A 21,038-nucleotide genomic window follows, 5' to 3' on the forward strand; every position below is an offset into this window, starting at 1 on the left:
TGCCTATGGGGTGCATCATAATAGACCAGGTGTTTGGAGTGTGTGGATTCCCTACTAGCAGCTTTAACTGCTTTCCCTATCACCACGTCCAGCTAGCTTATTCTCTAGGCTTCTAGATCACAAGGGACAGATAAACTTCAGATGGGATGGGGAAAAAAATCAAAACTAAATGCTATAAATGTACTATTGCTCTATTCCCAATCTTTTAGGGCTTGGAAAAAAAACAAAGAAATCCAGGGTTTACACCTCAGTATGTATATAAGGTATACATTGTTTTCCTACATAGAACACCTAGGTTCTTGACAAGATAATTCATAGGTCAGAACCAAGATCAACATAAACTCTCCTGTAGTACATGAAGAGAGTATTTGACAAATGTTATTCTGAGTAGAGGCTTAAATGAACAGGAAGAGTCATTCTTTTTTGTATTTCCGTAGTATATAAAGAGCTAAGCCCACTCAGTGAGAAAAGTCTCACTTCTCCCTGAAATCCTGCTGTGATGGGGTTTTCAAGTCAAAATGTAATTGAGTAACAGGGTAAGTAAGGAAGGCCATTACATTAAACTCATTGAATCTACTACTCTGTCCTCTCTCCTGGATTAAGGGATCAACATAGGTGCTGAGAGGAAAAAGTGTTATTTGTCAATTCATATGCTGGCAAGGAGAGGGACTGAAATCATCCCTTCATTCTTAAAATGACTGCCTTGGGAGATCCAGGAGAAACAGGCACAGCCAGTGAGGTAAACCCTAAAGAGTATTTCCTAAGCTAATCGGACATAGAATAGGAGCTGGATCTCACTATTGGAAGACTTTCCAAACAACACATTTATTGAGGCTCTTTCTTTTAGAGCCTCAGGGGCTTATTAAGGTGCTGACTGTGACAGAAGCTTTTCTCGTGTATGGATTTCTCGGTGCTTATTAAGAACAGAACTTTTACTGAAGCACTTGCCACAGTCATGACACCTATAAGGTTTCTCTCCTGTGTGGGTTCTGTGATGTGCACGTAAGTCAGAACTCTTACTGAAACTCTTTCCACAGTCAGGACACACATGGGGTCTCTCTCCTGTGTGTATCCTCCGATGTGCACTAAAATGAGAACTGTTATTGAAGCTTTTTCCACACTCTTCACACTGATAGGGCTTTTCTCCTGTGTGGGTTCTCTGGTGAATTATAAGACTTGAGCTCTGATTGAAGCGTTTTCCACACTCACCACACTGATAAGGTTTCTCTCCTGTATGGATCCTCCTGTGGGTAATGAAATTTGAGCTGTCACGGAAACTTTTTCCACAGTCAAGACACTTATAAGGTTTCTCTCCAGTGTGTATTCTTCGATGTCTAATGAGACGTGCACTCCGACTGAAGCTTTTCCCACAGTCAGCACATTTATATGGATTTTCCACTTGATGGGATATCTGATGCATGAGGTGGGAGTTTGGACCAAAGCTTTTGCCGTATCTGAGATATTTATAGGGTCTCTCTCCTAAATAGGGTCTCTGATGATTTAGAACTTTACCTAAACTCCTCTCTGGGAGTGTTGGTTTTCCTCTTCTTTCTCCTGGGGTCTTTTCCCACTGTCTTCCTGATCTACATTCACTCTCACTGCCTTTACCCTGATTAAAATGGTGGGGAATTTTCCTTTCAGACCTTGCAAGTAATGTCCTATGCAGCTGTACTTCTTCAGAAATATCCCGTTTTAGATTCTTTTCATTCTCAAATCCAGCCTCAAAACCTGATATGAAAATAAAATTTTAAAAGTTATCCATTTCCTCAATTATATGTACCAGGGTAAAACAAGTACCACATTAGATGATTAAAAATAAAAAGTAAGGAGCTCTAGATCCCAAATAACTACCATCTATTAAAATTCCAGTGTTATACTTCTCTACTTGGTAGCATATCACATGCTCCTCATCTACATAGGGGCTAATTAATATAGTCTGTTAACTTTTACTGGATGCCCATGATATTCAGAAAATCCTCTCAATATAGTGAAAAACTAGATTTAAGATAAAACCATCACCATGTTTGTACAGGAAAAGCACTCTACAATGCTGTATTTCTGCCTCACTTTGGGCCTGTCATGGTATTTTAGTTTATATTCTTTACTAATAACTAAGTGGATTAGAAGAGAATACTCAGAAAAACCTTTGGGGAATTTTCTATAGCCAAAAAGAACAATATGAGTCTCCTCTTCAAATAACAATAAATAATGAGAATAAAAATATGAGTGTTTCCAAGTACAAAAGGCATTCTGAGAGATAAACTTTGCTAGAAAGTTTCTCAAATTTTCTCTTTGCTTAAGGAAAAATAATCACTAAATGTTCCAAAAGCATACTCTAATGCCCAACCTAAGCTTTTAACACTCTTCTAAGAACCAAATGCTGGGTTCCCCTGGGTCTAGACTATGAGAATGTGCAGATGCTTGTAAATTTTCATTTTGAATTTGCGGAATTTCTAGATGTTTCAGATAAACTCAGGATCCCAGACCCCTAGACTATGAATACAAAAGAATGCAAGCATATCAGCCTATTTATGTACTCCCTAAAATAGTATTTCTACCCAGAGCCCAGTCTTATGATAGCCCATAAAACAGAACCTTAAATAGGCGAATATATATTGTGAGCTTTCAATATGTATTTAGCATTTGCTGAAACCCAGAAGCCATTTTCCACTGGAAAATATTAATATTTAAGAACACCCTTGAAGAATGCCTATTTAAAGAAATTTTAGAAAAGAAGACTTATTTATTGAATACTTACTATGTGCCCAGGCGTTGTGTTAGCTGCTTCACTATGGTATATCACTTACATCAACCTTGTGAGGTAGGTCTTACTATATAAGCAAATTTATAAGGTTAAATGACTTACTCTAAGTCATTCTGCTAATAAACAGCAAAGCTCGGTTCACATACATGTATGACTCCAAAATTAGAATTCTTCTCACAGGAAGGAAGCCATAGTGAATTTTTTTTTTTCCCTTAAATAGCAGCTAAGGTTCAAAAGGTCAATTCCTTCAGAAAGTTCAGACTTGCAAGAAAGTATGTCTAAAGTGAAACACTATCTGGTTTTCATATATGTGGGTAAAACAAGCGCACAAGCTGAAAATGGAAGAAAAAACAAATAAAATGAACTTTTGAAATAAAATGAACTTTGAAATCTAATTCATCCTATGAATATATAACACACTACTTGGGAAATGTTAGCTTTTAGAATCTCTGCTAGGAAAATGCCTGGAAATCTAGTAGCTCATGTGTAGTTAGCAAATTTACAAAGTTTGCAGCCATCTCAGATTGATGTCATGATGTGAAGAGGCAAAGCACATGGATCATTTATGTTACCTCATTGCTTTGATAGACAGGAAACATGAGGAAGAGGTAAGGTAGTCAAAGTAAGAACACATGAGAGCTGGTATAAAGGCCTGTTCTCCTGGGTTTCAATCTGTTGGTTTTTCTCATATATTCCACTGTGTCTCCCTTGCTATTTAGACTTTAAGAGTAAAAGGATCTTACCACTGGGGCTCTGGAATAAGACTGGAGCCCGGGTCATGACAGTCCCTGGGGGTACCTCAGTATCCTCTTCTTCATCATCAGACTCTTCTGTGGCTTCCTCTGCCTCCTCTGCTTGCATCTCAGCTTCAGCCTCACTGGTTTGAATGGGGCAAGAAACTTTCTCTTGCTGACCATCATTTGGCGGGGCAGCTGCCCGGGCACTCACCAAAGCATCCATCTCTTCAAAGAAGGGACAGGTTTCTGGTGCTTGGCCATTCTTGACTTTCCGATAACTAGTCTGTAGGCTTTTAAACTTGGTCCGACACTGCTCTGGTGTCCTAAGGAAGCCATATTCCCATAACCGCTCAGCCACTGCTCCATATAGCTGGCTGTTGCGGTGACAGTTCCGGAGGGCTTCATAAAACTGAGTCTCACTAAGAATTGCAAGGTAAGTCTTGGTCTCCTCATAGCCCCAGTGTACACCTGCCACCAGAAAAGAAATTTCAATATCACTTAATCCAGGGCTTTAGAGCCTCAATTCTTACGTCCTACCATCTGCATCATGGAAAATCACCTAAGCTTGTGTTTCTAGATCAAAAAGTAAAAATACCTTCATGTTTCCAAAATTTATGCATATTTTAAAGATTTATTTATGCATACAAGAACTGGGGTACCAAAATTTGTGCATTATAATCAGTCTATATATATAATATTAGAGAATGTCTTGCTTCTCTACAGCTTATAGCAACTTTATTGATACCTTTCTGTATTCTGGTTAGCCATATTTAAAAAAAAAAGGCCTTTCTACCTTATCACTGAAATAATCATTACATACACTGAGACAAGTAAGTATACAGAATTTCCCCACCCTCCTAGTTTTTTTCTGGAATTCTGTAAATTCCAGAATTTAGTAAATAACTGGTCAGGGTAAGGGATCCAAAATTAATTGCTGTTTAGTTACGAGTCATCCCTAACTTCTCTAAGCATTCTTTTTCCAATAGATCTACTTCCTTATCAACTAAGTTTACCAAAAAATGACCCAAAACCCCAAGGAACAGCCTCTTTTAGAATCATACAGCTGCCTTATCCCCATAATGGTCCTTCTTCACCTGTCACAACCTCAAAAGAGCAAGGCCTGAGAGTACAAGAAAGAACTGACAGTCATGCACCTAATCTTTAGGAGAGGACTGGCAGAAGCCAGAGTTTCCTCAGACAGCATCTCCTAGCCTGAATTCATGCTAGTGGTGTAGTTCCCTGGCCCCCTCTCACCACATTTGGGCGATATTTCATCAGAATGATTATAGACACCTGGGAACCTGCTCCCTGAAGGTACCCAAGCTAGAGGGAAGTTTTCCTCCCAGTTGAGAGCCAGCTGGCCTCCATTATCTTCCTCACTGTGAGTAAAGGAGAAGGGGAAAGAATCAGAAAGCAGGGGGAAAAGAAAAAACAAGAACAAAGATAATGAAAAAGCAGCTAGAACACGTGCCACGTTGTAATTTACATAGTTATTCCAATGACAAAAAAGGGAAAAGAATGAACAAGAAAGAAAAAGTAAAAAGTAGAAGATAGGAAGACTAGAACAGAACTAAAGTAACCATTACACATACAATAAAAAATGACCACTGTTGACAGTGAAACTGCAGCTGTACAGAGATGGAGTCCTGCTGCCATGCCCCGTTTTACAGCTGATGAAACACTTTGGAATGGTAGATAACTGTCTAAGGTCACCCAGCTGGTTAGTGGTCATCGAATTAGAATCAAAGCCCCCTGACTGGTGTTCTTTCTATAACAAAATGGTTATGTAGGTTATGTCAACAGTAATAAATGATACTTAGAAACCAGTTCTACAGGCATATGTTTTAACAGAGTATTAAGCTTTCTGGCTGCAGGGCTTTTCAGTTAAAATGCCAATGTATGTTGCGAACATCAAAAAAGAGACTTGTTTTCCGAACTTTGGAACATCTTTCACCATACTAAGTTAAAAGGAATACATAGTAAACTGACTTTGATTTGGGGGAGTAAAAGATAATGCACTGTCAGGTTTCTCAGTGAACCTGCCATGATTTTATAATCAAGAAAAAATGTTAAAGAACAGGAATGATATTCTTTTCGAGGACTTCTAAATTTTCTGTTTATTTTTTTAAAGATTGATTTATTTATGCATACAAGAGCTGGGGTGTAGGGCAGAGGTGCGGGGGTTAGAGGATTCACCAGAGACAGAGTGGGGAGCAGAACAGGCAGACTGCCTGAAATACACTGCTGAGGGGAGTAGCGGGCAAGACAGGAGAGGTCTGCTGCGCCATGTAGGTTGCTTCCTGGCCAGGGATGGAACTGGTGCTGCAGTGGCCACAGATAGCTTAATAGTGCTGAGACTTAACCCCTTGCACCACCAGGAAGGCCCACTGTGTAATTTTTTTCAAGTAACAAAGCAGGCAGGTGAAATTAAGCCATACTCCACATCAAGTATCATTACTTCTCAAGTGTAATCCCAAAACCCCTAGAAGAAAAGCTGCTTACCACTTGGGCTTCGGAAAAGGACAGGTGCGGTTGATTTATCGGGGTCTCGGGGGGTGGCCTCCTGGTCCATTTCATCACTGTCAGACCCCTCAGCTACAGCCTCTTCTGTTCCCTCCTCATGCTCCCAGCCCCCTTGCCTTGGCTCCTCAGACTCAGCATCTCTGCCCACCAGGCCAGAGTGAGAGGCTCCCTCTTCCAGGCCATTACTGGGCAGGGCAATGACCTGAGCACTCATCAGAGCTTCCATCTCTTCAAAGAAGGGGCAGGTCTCAGGTGGGTGTCCACTCTTGACTTTTCGATAGCTCTTCTGGAGACCTTTGAACTTGGTCCGACACTGTTCCAGGGTCCGGAGAAAGCCATATTCCCGGAGCCGCTCAGCCACAGCCCCATACACTTGGCTGTTTCTATGACAGTTTCGGAGCGCCTCATAAAACTCAGTCTGACTGAGAATTGCAAGGAGAGTTCTAGTCTCTTCATAGCCCCAGTGCACACCTGCCACCTTCTCATCCTCAAAGCCCCATTGCTCCTGTTCCACCCAGCTTCTTCTCTCTCTCCTAGATAATAGATCACCATGCATTCGTTTATCTCCTATGTGACTGCTGCTTGGGAGTTCCTTCTCCTTGGAGCCCAGATCTGGAATCCATGGCTGTCCTTGCTCCAACCTGGAGACCACACCGGATTTAGGATATGGAAATCCTGCTTGCAGGAAAGCAAACAAAGGACATCATAGTTTGGACTGATCACAAAATATCTTTGCTTTCAGACCTACCTTCTTTTTTATCCAAGAGGCTTATAAAGAAACTTTCTACATGTTTTCAGAAAGTTCAATGGATGGAAGGAAGAGAGAATTACGTGAAACCTCAAGAAAACAAGTATTTTCTTTTCTAGAGTAGGGTGGCAAGAGAGGAAAGGGTTCTATTATGTGGTCAGAGCAGATGCTTCTGTTCCAAGTTGTTCCCTAGTCGTCCTGACCAATTATAGGCAGATCCCGGCACTGCTGGGAATAGTCACTTCCTGTCTCCTGTGTTCTCCACCTAGGGTTAGAGAATTAAACTCAAGAGTGATTTTGGGGTGTGAGCAGTGGGATTGTCTTCAGCTCATTGGATTTCTTTACACAGCAAGTTCTAAAGTTTTCCCCTTTATTGTGTCCAACTCCATTCCTACTGCCAACATGCAAATCCAGATTCCTTATCCTCTCACATCCAGGTAACTGCAGCAGTCACTATCCTCCCTAACTCCAGGCTCACATCCTCAGCACACATTCTGTATTGCTGATGCTTCATGTGAGTGCTTACCAGGCACTGTCCTTTCATGTTAGACTCTCCAGAACACAGCACACCTTTATTTACCACTCTCTGACCTCTGACTTTCCTTTAACTCTCTCTCTCCCATCCAAATTTAACCCATCCTTCAAGAAGCTATATTTTTCATTTCTCCCAGGTAACCTTCCCTATAACCCTTCCTCATCTCCCATTCTGACAAAACCCTACTGTACTCACACAATTGAGTTTTAACAAGTCATTGTTTGACACTGTTTAAATACAGGTCAGTTTAGCACATATTTATAATTTGCTATTACAGTCTCACTTTGTGATCTCTTCAAGGACAGGCAACTTATTACAGAATAGTCTTCTGCAGGGTATGTACACAAGGTAGGTGCTCAAAAACAATACTTCCTTAAGTATGTGTGTGTTAAATGGGATGGCATCTGGAAGACTAAATAGAGGCCATTACCAAAATGGCTGAGAAGGGAATCAAAAGATACAAACTTTCTATTACATAATAACTAAGTAATAGGGAGGTAATACTGCATAGTGACTATAGCTAATAATACTGTATTACATATATGGAAACTGCTAAGAGTAGATCTTAGAAGTTCTGATCACACACATACACACACAAAGTAATGATCCAAGAAAAAAACATACAAAATGGACTTCAACAGAGTACAAAGAAGAAAAACAAGTTCTACAAAATCAAGTACGAGAATAAGCACCAGGCACAAAGACAATGGGGAACTCTTAGAGTCCTGGGAGCTACCAGATGAACAATAATCATCAAATAGTGGAGCTATACTGGCAGAAGATGTAGTGAAATTCTGAAGTAAAATTCTTACTCTGCCTCTACTTACCAGACCCTCACTGGAATAAAATAACACGATACTTAGAGCTTTTAAAGGTTCCAAGGGAAACTAACAAAAACTTGGGTCTGAAGAAGGGAGCTTCTGGGAAAAAGCTTAAAGAAACAGTTCAATTTTACCCTCAAGTGTAGAAAAGAATTTTTATCTAGAAAGTATAGAGACGTACTATCATTACCGAGAAGAAATAAAATAGTTCCAAGGTCTGATAAAAGCTAGGGAGCCATCCTCTGGTAGACTTAAATCAAAACAGTAAACTACATGCCTTCAAGAGGTCCCCAACAACCAGTCTACAAGTTCCACTCACTCCTAAAATCCCTTCCCACTCACTATTCCCAACCCTACTTCCCAACTGAGAATGGCATCCTATCTTCCCATAGGAATCTACTCCTCACCGCTCCTTTGAAAAGGTCTGAGCTTCTCCTTTGGGTTCATCTGCTCCTGTGGTCCCAGGTCTGGGCTTCTTGCCCTCTCTTTCTTGGGTGGAACCCTGCGCTGGGGTTCCACTGACTCCTGCCGAACACTTAATAACTCTCGTGATGATTTCAGGGGTGTCATCTTCTCCAAGCGCACTTCCTGCCCCTTCACAGAGACTGTAACCTAGAAACAACCCCCATTAATGGTCACTGCAAGGTCGTAATGAGGGGCATTCCCAGAGGAGATTATTTAATACCCCAAGAGAACATCCTTCTGGGACATGGCTAGGGTTGGGGGAGGGAAGGGATTATTACAAATAAGCGTCTCTCTTATTCCATTACTGTTAGTTTAGAGCAGCTGGAACTGCAGAAGGAAAAGATCAAAATAGTAAACCCAATACAAGGTGAAAAATAATCCCACTTCCTTCCCTATTAAGTTAAAATATGCAACTATCAAAAAATCATTATGACAGGGTAGCAAAGGGAAACTCAGGGGGCATCTCCAGCTCTCTCTGAAAAAGTTACCTGTCCCAGCAGCAGAAATATAAGCTTCACCAAGGGAGACTGTGCCCCTCTATAATCCTCTCTATACCTTAATTTGGCCCTTTGTCCTTGCCCCTTCCCGGTCGCACACTTCTGAATCCCCCCTCCCTTCTCACCGAACGTCCAGGTCTTCCAGGTTCTCTTTCTAAATCTTCCACCAGAGCCACTGCCTCCTCTCCACTTTCTGGACATTGCTCCTGTACCCAGTTCTTGATCTCGCAAGGTAAGATGGTCAGGAACTGCTCTAGCACCAACACTTCTACAATCTGCTCCTTGGTGCGCACTTCGGGCCTTAACCACCGACAGCAAAGTTCCCACAGTTGGCTGAAGGCCTCTCGGGGTCCAGCTCCCTCCTGGTAATGAAATCTCCTGAAGCGCTGTCGGAAGGTCTCGGAATTAGCGCCATTCCCTTTCAGGGTGGGTTTGGCCATCATCCACAGTAGAAGGCCGCTCCCCTCCACTTAAGGGTCTGGGTTCCAGAGCTTACACCTAGCTTCCCGTGTCCTTGCAGATGAGTCTCTGTAAGAAGTTTCCTCCTAGGGTAGAGAGAGATGGCACTATCAGAAGGGCTATGCTTATACATTTAGTCTTGCCCGAGCCGGCCTGCCTTCCCAAGTGCTCCAAGTGGCCATCCGAGGTAGTACCAACTTCAGAACAGCAAACCACTCCTGAGCACGAAGGAGACCTTTCAAAAGCTGCATTTCTGGGCGACTTCCACTACCGGCCCCGGAGGCAGCAGCGAATATAAAGTACTGTCTGCTGCTTTTCCACCTCCCACAAATCTGAACCCATATAGCTCTGCTGCCCGATGTTGCATGAAGACTTCGAACCACGAGAGACCTGGGGCTGGCGAGTATCATCTACAGGCAAGTCACCATCCTGCCGGAGGCCACACACGCCTCTGTCCAGCGGGTCGCAGCTGATCTCCCTCCGTCCCGCCGCGGTCCTTTCCGAGGCCCTCTAGGTGTCCGCCCTTCCCCTCGGACTCCACAACTACCCAGTCCCTCCCCAAGCAAAAAGCAAGCACTGGATCTTGGGTCTTTGTTTCCCGCACAACAGAAGCAGCCGCTCGGCAAATCCTCGGGAACCATGAAGGGACAGCTCTGGCACGGGGAGAAGTGGGTTTTGGCTCCAGAAACGAGGCCAGGTGGGCTTGGGGAGCATCACACTGAGCGGGTGGCGAGGGAGTCCCAGGGGGCGGCAGTGCAGAGACCCCCGAGGCCGCGCGGAGGCGGCCCCGGAGCGCCGAGCGGGGCGGCTGCGCGGGCCGGAGCTCACCGCCGGCGGCGGCGGGCGCGGAGTTCCGGCCTCTTTGTCTTCGCTCCCTCCGGCCAGGTCACTCTCCGAGCCGCCCTGCAGCCCGTCACAGGCCTCCGGCTGGGCTAAGGGGCCCAGAGGGCGCCCTCCTGCCCAACCCTGGGGGTGTCGCCCTCTAGGCCTGTCCCTCGGCCGCTCGCATCTCTGCCCCGGGCCAGCCTCACCCACTCGGGGTCCGGCCCCGGCCCGGGATCCCCAGACTCCCAGTCCGGCTCCCAAACCGGAAGTCCGAGCGTGCGACTAGGGCACCGAGGGCGCATGCGCGAAGCAGCGGCGGCGACTCCTCGTCCCGAGCGCGGCGGGAGCCGGCGGGTGGGCCCGGCCGGGCGCCGCACACTTCCGGGACGCGCCGCGCGACCCCTTCCCGCTTCCCGTCCGCGGCCGCCGTCGCCGCCGCGCGCGCTTTCCGAACTGGCCGCCCGACCCCGGAGCCGGCGCGCGCGTCGGGCGGGAGCTGCGGCCGCGGTGGTCGCCCGCTGAGGCGCTGGGGGAGGGGGCGGCGGGGCTGAGGACGCGGGCTCCGCCGTGGGGATGATCCACGAGCTGCTCCTGGCGCTGAGCGGGTACCCGGGGTCCATCTTCACCTGGAACAAGCGGAGCGGCCTCCAGGTACCGCCCGGCCCGGCCGGGAACTAGCGGGCGCGGGAGCGGCGCACCTGAGCCGGGAGCTGGGGCGCGAGGGGGCGGGGCGCGCGGGGTCCGGGCTGGTGACTGGGGGGCGGTGGGCGAGCGACACCCCCAAGCGTCTTGTGAACCCTAAGAGAGCCGCGGGCCCAGGCTGTGGCCGACCCGGAGGTTCAGAGGCCCGCGAGCAGAAGGGGGCCCGGAGCCGGCCTGACCTGAGGCGTCTGAGCGAGAGTTGCTGAAGCTCTGGAGAGAAAAGTGAGACAGGCCGGTTCTCTCATTTTCACGCTTGCACTGTTTTTTAACTTAGCTTTGAGGGCTAATGCGAGAGGCGTCCTCACAGTCTTTCTGCATAACCCTAAAATTTCATTCAGCTTTGCTGAATAAAAATGAATGAGAGGCCTGTTTACGCCTTTCCTGGGAGATTTCTGCATTAGGAGAATTTGCAAAGGGGCCTTCATGGAACCAGGAGTGTATGAGGAGCAAGGGCTTTATTGTGTGCATTTTCTCATTTAATTTTTTTTAAAGATTTATTTATGCATACAAGAGCTGGGGTACAGGCTAGAGATGCGGGAAGGTGGGGGGAGAGGATACACCAGAGACAGAGTGAGGAATAGAACAGGCAGACTAACTGAAACACACTGCTGAGGGGAGCAGCGGGCGAGACAGGAGAGGTCTGCTGCGCCGTGTGGGTAGCTCCCTGGCGAGCCAGGGATAGAACTCAGTGCTGCAGATAGCTCCATAGTGTTGCATCTTAACCCCCTGTGCCATCAGGAAGGCCCTTCTCATTTAATTTTCACAACCATCTGTCCCCATTTTACAGATGAACCTAGACTTAAAATGTGAAATAACTCCCTGCACCACTTAGCTAGTAATAGCAAAATTGGTTTTGAACTGCTTCCAGTGTTTGAACTACTTTTTTTCTACTCTGTTTCAAGTAACTATCTAATACTCTGAATAACTTAGTAACTTAGGTATTATTAGCCTCAGTTTGCAATGAGCAAACAATCTTAGAGAACTTTATGGTGTCTAGTCCTCATAAAGTCAAATTTTGCATTTAGCACTGTCTGGAAATGGGGTCATGAGTATTCCTGGGACAGTTGACACTAAGCGCTGTGAAAGAGCAGAATAAAATTACATCTTAGTCTACAAAACCTATATATACTTCCAACAGTTTATCTTCTCCTAAGCACTTGTATTTCTTGTATTGAGTACTATGTGCCTGGCACATGTGCTTTACATCTGTTATTTAATCTTCACAATTATTATTTCTACTTTATTGATGTGAAAACTGAGATTCAGAGAAGTATTATAATTTGCAAAAGGTTTCAAGCAAGTAGAGAACAACTCAAGGATTCAGACCCAGGCAATCTGGCATCAAAGACCAGGTTCTTAAGCACTATGTTATGTTACCACTTCAGATATTAACTTGATGATATGGTGAGGGTTGAATGTTATTGAAATATACATTACATGAATTCCTAATCAAATTAGTGTGGACTCAGTAATAGAAAAATTCTTCTTTTTCTATTTATTACCATATATAATGTCATATAAAGATGACATCCACAAAGTAGAGTACTCACAATAAGAATATGTAATATGCAAAGTTCCTTGGGAGTAGTGACTGTGTCTCTTTTTGGTCACTATTTTATCTCAGAATGTTAGCACAGTGCCTGGTAAATAGGCGTTTATTAAAGTTAGTTGATTCTTCAAGGAAGATATATAGTAGCCTGTAAACAAATGAAAAGATGACATCACTAATCATTAGGAAAATACAAATCAAAAACACAGTGAGATACTACTTCATGCCCATTAGGGTGGTTATTATTTTTTTTTTTTAATTATCCAGCAATTTCGGGGCCTCCCTGGTGGTGCAAGGGGTTAAGACACAACCCATGAAGCTGTCCACAGCCACTGCAGCAAGTTAGATCCCTAGCCAGAGAGCTACGCACATGGCATAGCAGACTTCTCCTGACTCACCCGCTGCTCCCCTCAGCAGTTTATTTCAGTCAATTTGCCTGTTCTGCTCCCCACTCTGTCTTTGGTGAATCCTCTAACCCCCCACATCTCTGGCCTGTACCCCAGTTCTTGTATGCATAAATCTTTTAAAAAAATTATCCAGCAATTTCACTTTTGGTTATACACTCAAAAGAAGATAAAACATAAACTCGAACAGATATTTGACACCTATGCTCAGAGCATTATTCACAGTAGCCAGAAGCAACCCAAGTGTCCATCTACAGAGGAATACAAAATGTGGTAGGATGCATTTGAAGCATTTCAGAGACCTACCTGCAGTGAATAGCAGGCATCAGTGTCTCTAGCATTGTTCTTCTTCCTGCAGGTGTCACAGGACTTTCCATTTCTCCATCCCAGTGAAACCAGTGTCCTGAATCGACTCTGCCGGCTTGGCACAGACTATATTCGCTTCACTGAGTTCATTGAACAGTACACAGGACATGTGCAGCAACAGGTAGGTTCCTGTTCTCAGCGATGCATCTCTCCAGAGGGTCAGACTTCTGACTTTCAGTGGAGTCATTAGTAATTCATATGAAATAACTCTCAAGAAGTTACGAATTTTTCATTACTGGAATTATTTAAGTTAAAACCAGGTAACCTTAAATATGGGGAAATATACACAGAAACCAATTTAGACAGATTGGTATAAGAGAAAATGTATTTGAGAAAACATACTGAGTTTTAGGAGAGCTGAATTAAATTAATTTGAGCTGGAGCAGAGTTTCAGCGGTGAAAACATAAAGCATTATTTTACATTCTGCTTCTAACTACCTTAATAACATTAAGGTAAGCACTAAAATCTTTGGACTTCATTTTTCTTATTTGTAAATAAATGAGTTAAACCAGAGAAGGTACTTGACACACAGTAATACATATCATACATTAATATGAATTAATTGGAAATATACACTATTTTGTTGTAATTGTGTAGAAGTCAATGATCCTGTAACTTAACACTCCTTCATAGTAACTTAATTCTCAGTAATCTAAGACTCAGTTACCTTACCTACAAAATGGGGATAATAGATGGTACCACTCTCATATGATTATAACCCTTAAACAAGATGATTCATGTAAAGTACCCTGTACATAGTAAGTACTCAGATTCTTTTAAAAAGAAATTTAAAATTCTCTTACTTTTAACAGGCTATAGTTCTGTCAGTGTAAGTAAAAAGAATGGTGAATTATGAACTCTCCTTCAATGATGCCTACAGTCAGGCATCTCTTAATTACCTTTTGGTCAACCATAGACCACACAGACTATACCATGTAGTCTAGGTGTTCAGTGGTCTATGCCACCTAGACTTGTGTATTATGCACTATGATATTCGCACAGTAATGAAATTGTCTGGTGATGCATCTCTTAGAATATATTCCCATAGTTAAGCAACACATGATTTTATTTCCCTGTTAAAGACTGATTTTAGTAGAGCAGGAAGGTGGGGACTTCTAGAAAGGATGCTTGACTGAAACAAAGCAGTTGATACCTTCTAGTCCCTGTTATATAAATTGGCCTTTGGTATAATCTATGCAGCAAAGGAGTTGGCGAATAAAGCCTGATGTTTTTATCTCCGGACCTGGGATTCTGGTTCTCTAAAACTGATTTGATTGCAGAGACAATAAACAAGATAAACATAGGTTTAAAATTTAATCAAGGGCCTCCCTGGTGGCACAGGTGTTAAAGACAGCGCTGTCAAGCTGTCACAGCCACTGCAGCATGAGTTCGATTCCCCGGCCGGCCTGGGAGGTGATCCACATGACACAGCAGGCCTCTCCTGTCTCGCCCACTGCTCCCTTCAGCAGTGTATTTCAGTGCCTCTGCCTGATCTGCTCCCCGCTCTGTATCTGGTGAATCCTGTCACCCTCCTACCTCTGGCCTGCACCCCAGCTCTTGTATGCATAAATAAATCAATCTTTAAAAAATAAAATTTTATCAATGACAATTTGCTATGAAGGCACGCTTAATTATCAAAGTTGGAACCCACATATATATATATTAATATAGATTTAAAAAGCCGATAGCTTTAATTTCTTGTATTAACACTTAAATAAAAAAACTTGTACAGTGTTTGTGTGACTATAGGTTTTATCTAATATTGTAAGGGCAGGAAGGCATAGAGCATGATCTCTATGATCCGAGCAGACAGGTGAAGGAGTCTTGGAGCCCTCGGTGGCTTTTAGAGGCTTTTATTGAGGTTACCAGGTACATGGCAGGCAGGAGTGCCAGGGGTCCTGGAGGCTGTCTTCACTCTTCCTGAGCTCTCTGGCATTCTTGCATGGTCTTGTTCTGTCTCTTCTTGTTCCATTCCTCTCTTTTGCTTGTTCTCTTCTGGTACTCTCTCCTTCTGGTCTGTTCCCCTGGCATCCCCGTGAGGCCGTCCTTGTGAGCCCAGTCTCAGCTTAGGTGTACCCACCTATGTAGGCCCACACCCCACTCCAGGTGTCCGCTATCAGGCATACTTTCAGGACCACTGAAATCCATTATTAATCTTAATGACGGGAGGGCAGAAAAGCCTGGCAATCATTTAACCCTACAATTATATATAAATTTTTACTGCAGGGGAGCAGTATTTGCTGCCCCAAAATATTTCCCTGGCCTGAAGATAATTTTAGGCTGATTTTTTTTAAGAAACAGAAGAAATGGGGAAGTTTTCTTTTTACCTCCCCCTTAACTGCCTAAAAGAATTTAGATAGAGGGCCTGTAGCAGGAAGAGAGTTATTCCCAGAGATAATTACAAGTCTGAACTAAGAGTAGCAAATTGGAGGGAACTTCTCAAGGTATATTTCCTCATTGTCCTCTCTGTGTCCCTTTGTCTCTGCCTGGCATGGCAAACATTTGCTTCTCCTGTCTTCCTATAAATTATCTTCTTCCCCTTTAAAATTCCAGGTGCCTATCCCCTTCTCCTAACTCAAATCATATTAAGCCTCATTTACCTGACTCTTGGAGAGTCTCATATCTTTGTGGGGCTCTCATATATACAAAATAATTTTTCTCTTGTTAATCTATCCTTTATTACAGGGGGCATCTCAGCCAAAACCTAAAATGGCAGAGGAAAAAAGCTGCTCTCCTACACTTTCCCAGATTCCAATAATATCTATATTACCTTTTTTAAAGCAAAAAGGAGACTCATTTTCTCTCTCATTTTGTGGTCAGTGAAGACACAGTTCTTAGGAATGACACAAGATCAAAACAAAATTGACTGATTGTAAGCCAATCTAGCCCGCTTCACCCCGTGCCTCTGCTGTTCTGGTTACAGCTGTGAACATTTATCCTAAGGCGCTACTAGTATCCTTTGCAGTATCCTCTGGTACATGGTGCCTTATAACCTCTGAGCTCAGTTTCCTACAACATTCCTTGTTGAATTGTGTTACTGTATTTGCCACCACCAGAACCTGATTACCTCAATCGAGAGTTGTGCCTTCCAGCCAACTGTTAACCACAATTCCCTTTATAAAACTACTGAAGGGGGGGGGGGGGGTCAGGGGTCTCCCCTGGTGGCACAGCAGTTGAGCGCTGGGCTGCAAAGCTGCCTACAGCCTCTGCTGCGCCGGTTTGATCCCCAGCTGCGGGCGAGGGCCCCACATGGCTCGCAGACCCCTCCTGCCGTGCCCACTGCTCCCCTCAGCAGTGTACCTCTGCCTGCTCTGCTCCCCGCTCTGGCTCTGGTGAATTCTCTCACCCTCCCGCACTTCTGACTGTACCCAGTGTTTGTATAAATAAATAAATAAATCTTTAAAAAAAAAAACTACTGAAGAGGCTCTTATAAAAAAAAAATTAGATTTCCTGAAAGCCAAACCATGTTTATAAATAGTTTCTTAGGAAGTTCTCAAAACTTCCAATTTTAACTATCATGTTCATGTTCTTCATGAATTACCATGTCAGGCAGAAGGGATGTTAGAAGGATTGAGGTCATTTTATTTAGTAAATATTTACCCTTTATTCAAAGAACTGTACCAGGAGCTGAAATACAAATTGAGTGTGGACCCTCAATTCATGAAGCTCTTGGTCTAGTGAGGGTGCATATAAACAAAAAACAATTCCAGCACTAAAAGAGATGCTATAAAGGCAACAAAGGTGGAATTATTAATTACATAGGGAGAAATAGGAAGGAATTTAGATTGAAGAAATGCTTGAGTTGAGTCCTTCAGGAAGAATAGGTCTTCATCGCAAAGCTGAGTACTCAATTGGAAGCAGAACACATCTAAATTCCTAAGGCAGGGAGGAGAAATACAGTGAGAACACACTTGGTGAATTGTGGGTAGTTTGGAATGTGAAGTTAGAAACAGTGGAAGATAATTATTGGAAAGATGGGTAAGGGACAGAATGCAGAAGTAATTGAGTTAGCATGTGAACAAGAGGTACACAGGGACCCAAACTCTGGGTTGCCCACTTTAAAAGAGGTCTATGCATTCACCACACAAAGACAAAGGAAGCCTTTACACGCACAGTGTTCAAGATCTTGAACAGAATTAGTGTGCATAAAGAGAGAAGAGAATATATTCCTAATAATAGTTTCCCAATAAATGCTCCCAAATTACCCCTCCCCTCATGGGCAAATGCCCAATCAAACAGGGTCAGCCGGAAGCAAGGCCACTGGGGCCTGAACTCTTGCCACAAGTCTAAGGTACCTTCTGTCGGGAAACCACAAGAAAGGGGTTAGGCAGGTCTCAGAGAGCTGGGGCTAGAGAGATTCAGAATTCAAAATGTACCAAGTAACCCACCCTGAAGTCAGGACAACAGCTGTCATTGACTTTGCCAAGGACTGGCAGCAGCCTTCCCACATGTATCTCTTCCACATATCTCCTCCAAGTTTCAAGCAGTAGCAGGGTACAAGTTGGGATGCAGAAGCATGGGCAAGAGCCAGAGAAGCAAGAGGCCTGAGCCCTCTTGTGTTAAGTTATAAACCAAGCCTGACTGTTTAACTTCACCCAAGGTTCCCAGCATTTCCGCTGCTGGGGAAGGCTAGTTCATGGCATGCTTGTAATCATGAACGAACTTGTAATCCAAAGTGGCTAAGTGGGAGTGAGGAAAATGGCACTTCCCCTTCGTGGAGGTATATCTGTAACAATTCTCTGTCATATAGAGAAGTTTAGAAATTATTTTGGGGCACTAGGAAACCCCAAATGGATTTAAACTAGAAGTTATAAGGTTGGAATTGAGTTGTAGAAAAATCTCCACTGACAGTACCGGGTACTACCTGGTTGCTATAAATGTGGCCATTTGGAAATTTAAAAATTTTATGACATTTTAAAAAGAACTCAGTCTGTTTAGTTAGGTCTTCCTTTCACTTCCTTCAATATTGACTATTTTAACAATGCCATTTATAAAGGATAATGTCTTCCTTGGATTTCAGGGCCTAAGTTAAGTTGACTTCTCTTTGATTTCAGGATCACCATCCATCTCAGCAGGGTCAAGGGGGGTTACATGGAATCTACCTACGGGCCTTCTGCACGGGGCTGGATTCAGTTTTGCAGCCTTATCGCCAAGCATTGCTTGATTTGGAACAAGAGGTAAGAAACACAGGATATGCTTAAAAAACCAAAACACCTTTGGGACAGCAAAGGTTAGGGCACATTTTTGAATTTGAAATGCCCTTGATATGGCATGACTAGAGGGTGCACTACTCTGTGATTCTCCAAGCCATGATCAAAGTGGCCTACAGATCATGGTGGACATTCCTAAGTAAGTTTATAAGAGCCTTATTTTTGATTCTGTGACCTAGAAATCAGAATTAATAATTTTCTATAAAGAATAATTCTCTGGGCCTCCCTTGTGGTACAGGGGTTAAAGTCTTAGTGCTGTCAAGCTATTGCCAGCCACTGCAGCCTGAGTTCGATCCCCCACCAGGGAGCTGACCCACATGGCACAGCAGACCTCTTCTGTCTCGCCCGCTGCTCCCCTCAGCAGTGTGTTTCAGTAGATTCACCTGTTCTGCTCCGCAGTCTGTCTCTGATGAATCCTCTTACCCCCTGCACCTCTGGCCTACACCCCAGTTCTTTTTTTTTTTTTTTTGTGAGACCCTCACCGGTGGCCGGGGAACGAACCGGCGCTGCAGAGGCTGCGGGCAGCCTCGCAGCCCAGTGCTCAACCGCTGCGCCACCAGGGGAGGCCCGCCTACACCCCAGTTCTTATACATATAAACAAAAATAAATCTTTTTAAAAAAAGGAGACTCAATTTTCTATAGTCTAAAATTAACACTAAGCCCATTCTCAGATTCTCTTCTAGGTTTTTTGGGTGTTTGTTTTGATTTTCTTTTCTTCTCTCTAGTTTTCATAGATCAGCTAGATCTGAGATACTGCATATAGACCCCTAACTATCGTGTTTTTTGTTGCAGTTTCTGGCTGATCCCCATCTCACTATATCACATGTCAATTACTCCTTAGATCAGGTATGCTGCCCAACTAACAAAATTCCTTGGAATCTGTTGGTGTTAAAATAATCTAATTTATTACATTATTTTTGAGAACTCTATTCCTTCTAGATTCAGAGCCCAGTGTTTTATGTATTACTTAAAACTTAATGTCTGATGTTCATGCTATATATTAAAGTCAATATTTAAATAATTATTCCTGCCTCAAAAATAGAAACGCCTTCTGTCTACCACCCCTTATCAAGTTACCTTAGGCTACTAGATCTTGGCTATTTTGTGGTACTGCCATCTTTCTCTTAAGTTGGACTATTTAGAAATAAAAGGATCTTCTGAGTTAATTCTTTTTCTTTGTATTTGCCTATATACCCTACTAATTATCCTCTACTTTGCAGTTCCAGCTCCTTTTTCCCTCTGTGATGGTTGTAGTAGAGCAAATTAAAAGTCAAAAGGTATGAACTTCCCTTTTTCCTTTTGCTCTGGTAAGCCCCAAGAGAATATTCTTAACTTTCCTTATATTCTTACAGTTTTTATTTATTCATTCAACAACATCTGCTTGGGTGTCATGCTAAGTGTCAGGAATGCAAAAGTAAGTTGTTACTCTGCCCTTAAGTACCTCCTGATCCAAAAGGTGGAGGAAATGTTAATAGATGTACCCAAGGATGCTGATAGGTAAGTTGAAAAAAGATGGATATTTGGAGGTGAAAGCATTTTGCACAAAGAAGCAGAAAGCTAATCCTTAGAAAGAGAGATGGTAAGGGGGGAGGGGGAGTGAAAAGGAGAGAGGTCAAAACAGGAGAGAGAAGAGCACAAGGGACTGTGGTGGTGGTCACAGGTGCTAAGGTGGTGGGAAAACTATGGGGGCTACATCTGAGGGGAGTAATCAAATATTGTACAAAAATGAACAACAATGTAAGTGAATAATAAAAGAAAGATAGAAGGTGAGGCTTGTGATTAGGGTGCTGGCAGTATTTTGACAATTAGATTACTGATGAAATCTAGCATTTTATTTTACTAGTTAAATATACCTTTTCTTATCACAAATCTCTATCATATTCTGTAGGAGCAGGAATGACATAGGGCAGGTTTTCTGATCCAGCAGACCGGGTAAAGGAGGAGTCCTGGAGCCCTCGGTGGGTTTTCAGGCTTTTATTGGGATTTACCAGGTACACAGCAGGCATGGGTGCTGGGGGGCCGGGAGGCTAGCAGGCCTACCAACCCCCAGCTAGTCTTCACTCTGTCTGGGCTCTCTGGCCTTCTCTCATACTTCTGCTTCTCCTTCTCTGCTTCTCTCTGCTCTGCTTCTTTCTGTTTCTCTAGGCTTCTGCTGGCGTCCCCGCGACGCTGCCCCTGAAAGCCTAGTCTCAGCCCAGGTGAATCCCATCTACATATGCCCACACCCTATTCCAGGTGCCTGCCATCAGGCATACATTCAGGACCACAGGGTTCTGTCATCTGTCCTAGTGGTGGGAGGGCAGAAAAGTCTGATACTTTTTACCTTACCCTATATATGCATTGAAAAGTTAGGATCCCCAATGTCAGGAGAATGTCTTTTCTAGGAGTTAACAACAGTTGTCACTAATTCCAAAGGATCTTTCTCTTGTTTT

The 21,038-nt window shown here is 43.6% G+C and overlaps 1 protein-coding gene across 1 annotated transcript in view; it reads left to right on the plus strand.

Moving 5' to 3' along the window:
• Positions 1-10,905: 10,905 nt before the first annotated feature.
• The window catches only part of TUBGCP4 (tubulin gamma complex component 4), a gene marked incomplete at its 3' end in the record, with an annotated part of 43,378 nt that continues 33,245 nt past the window's right edge, over positions 10,906-21,038 (plus strand). The window contains exons 1-5 of the mRNA XM_084240141.1: positions 10,906-11,025; positions 13,388-13,516; positions 18,451-18,573; positions 19,399-19,452; positions 19,827-19,883. Of these exons, the coding sequence (XP_084096267.1) occupies positions 10,948-11,025; positions 13,388-13,516; positions 18,451-18,573; positions 19,399-19,452; positions 19,827-19,883 (441 nt within the window). The 5' untranslated portion in view covers positions 10,906-10,947. The remainder of the gene's footprint in view (positions 11,026-13,387; positions 13,517-18,450; positions 18,574-19,398; positions 19,453-19,826; positions 19,884-21,038) is intronic.

Source organism: Talpa europaea, assembly GCF_964194135.1.
Source record: "Talpa europaea genome assembly, chromosome: 8".
Lineage (NCBI taxonomy): Eukaryota > Metazoa > Chordata > Mammalia > Eulipotyphla > Talpidae > Talpa > Talpa europaea.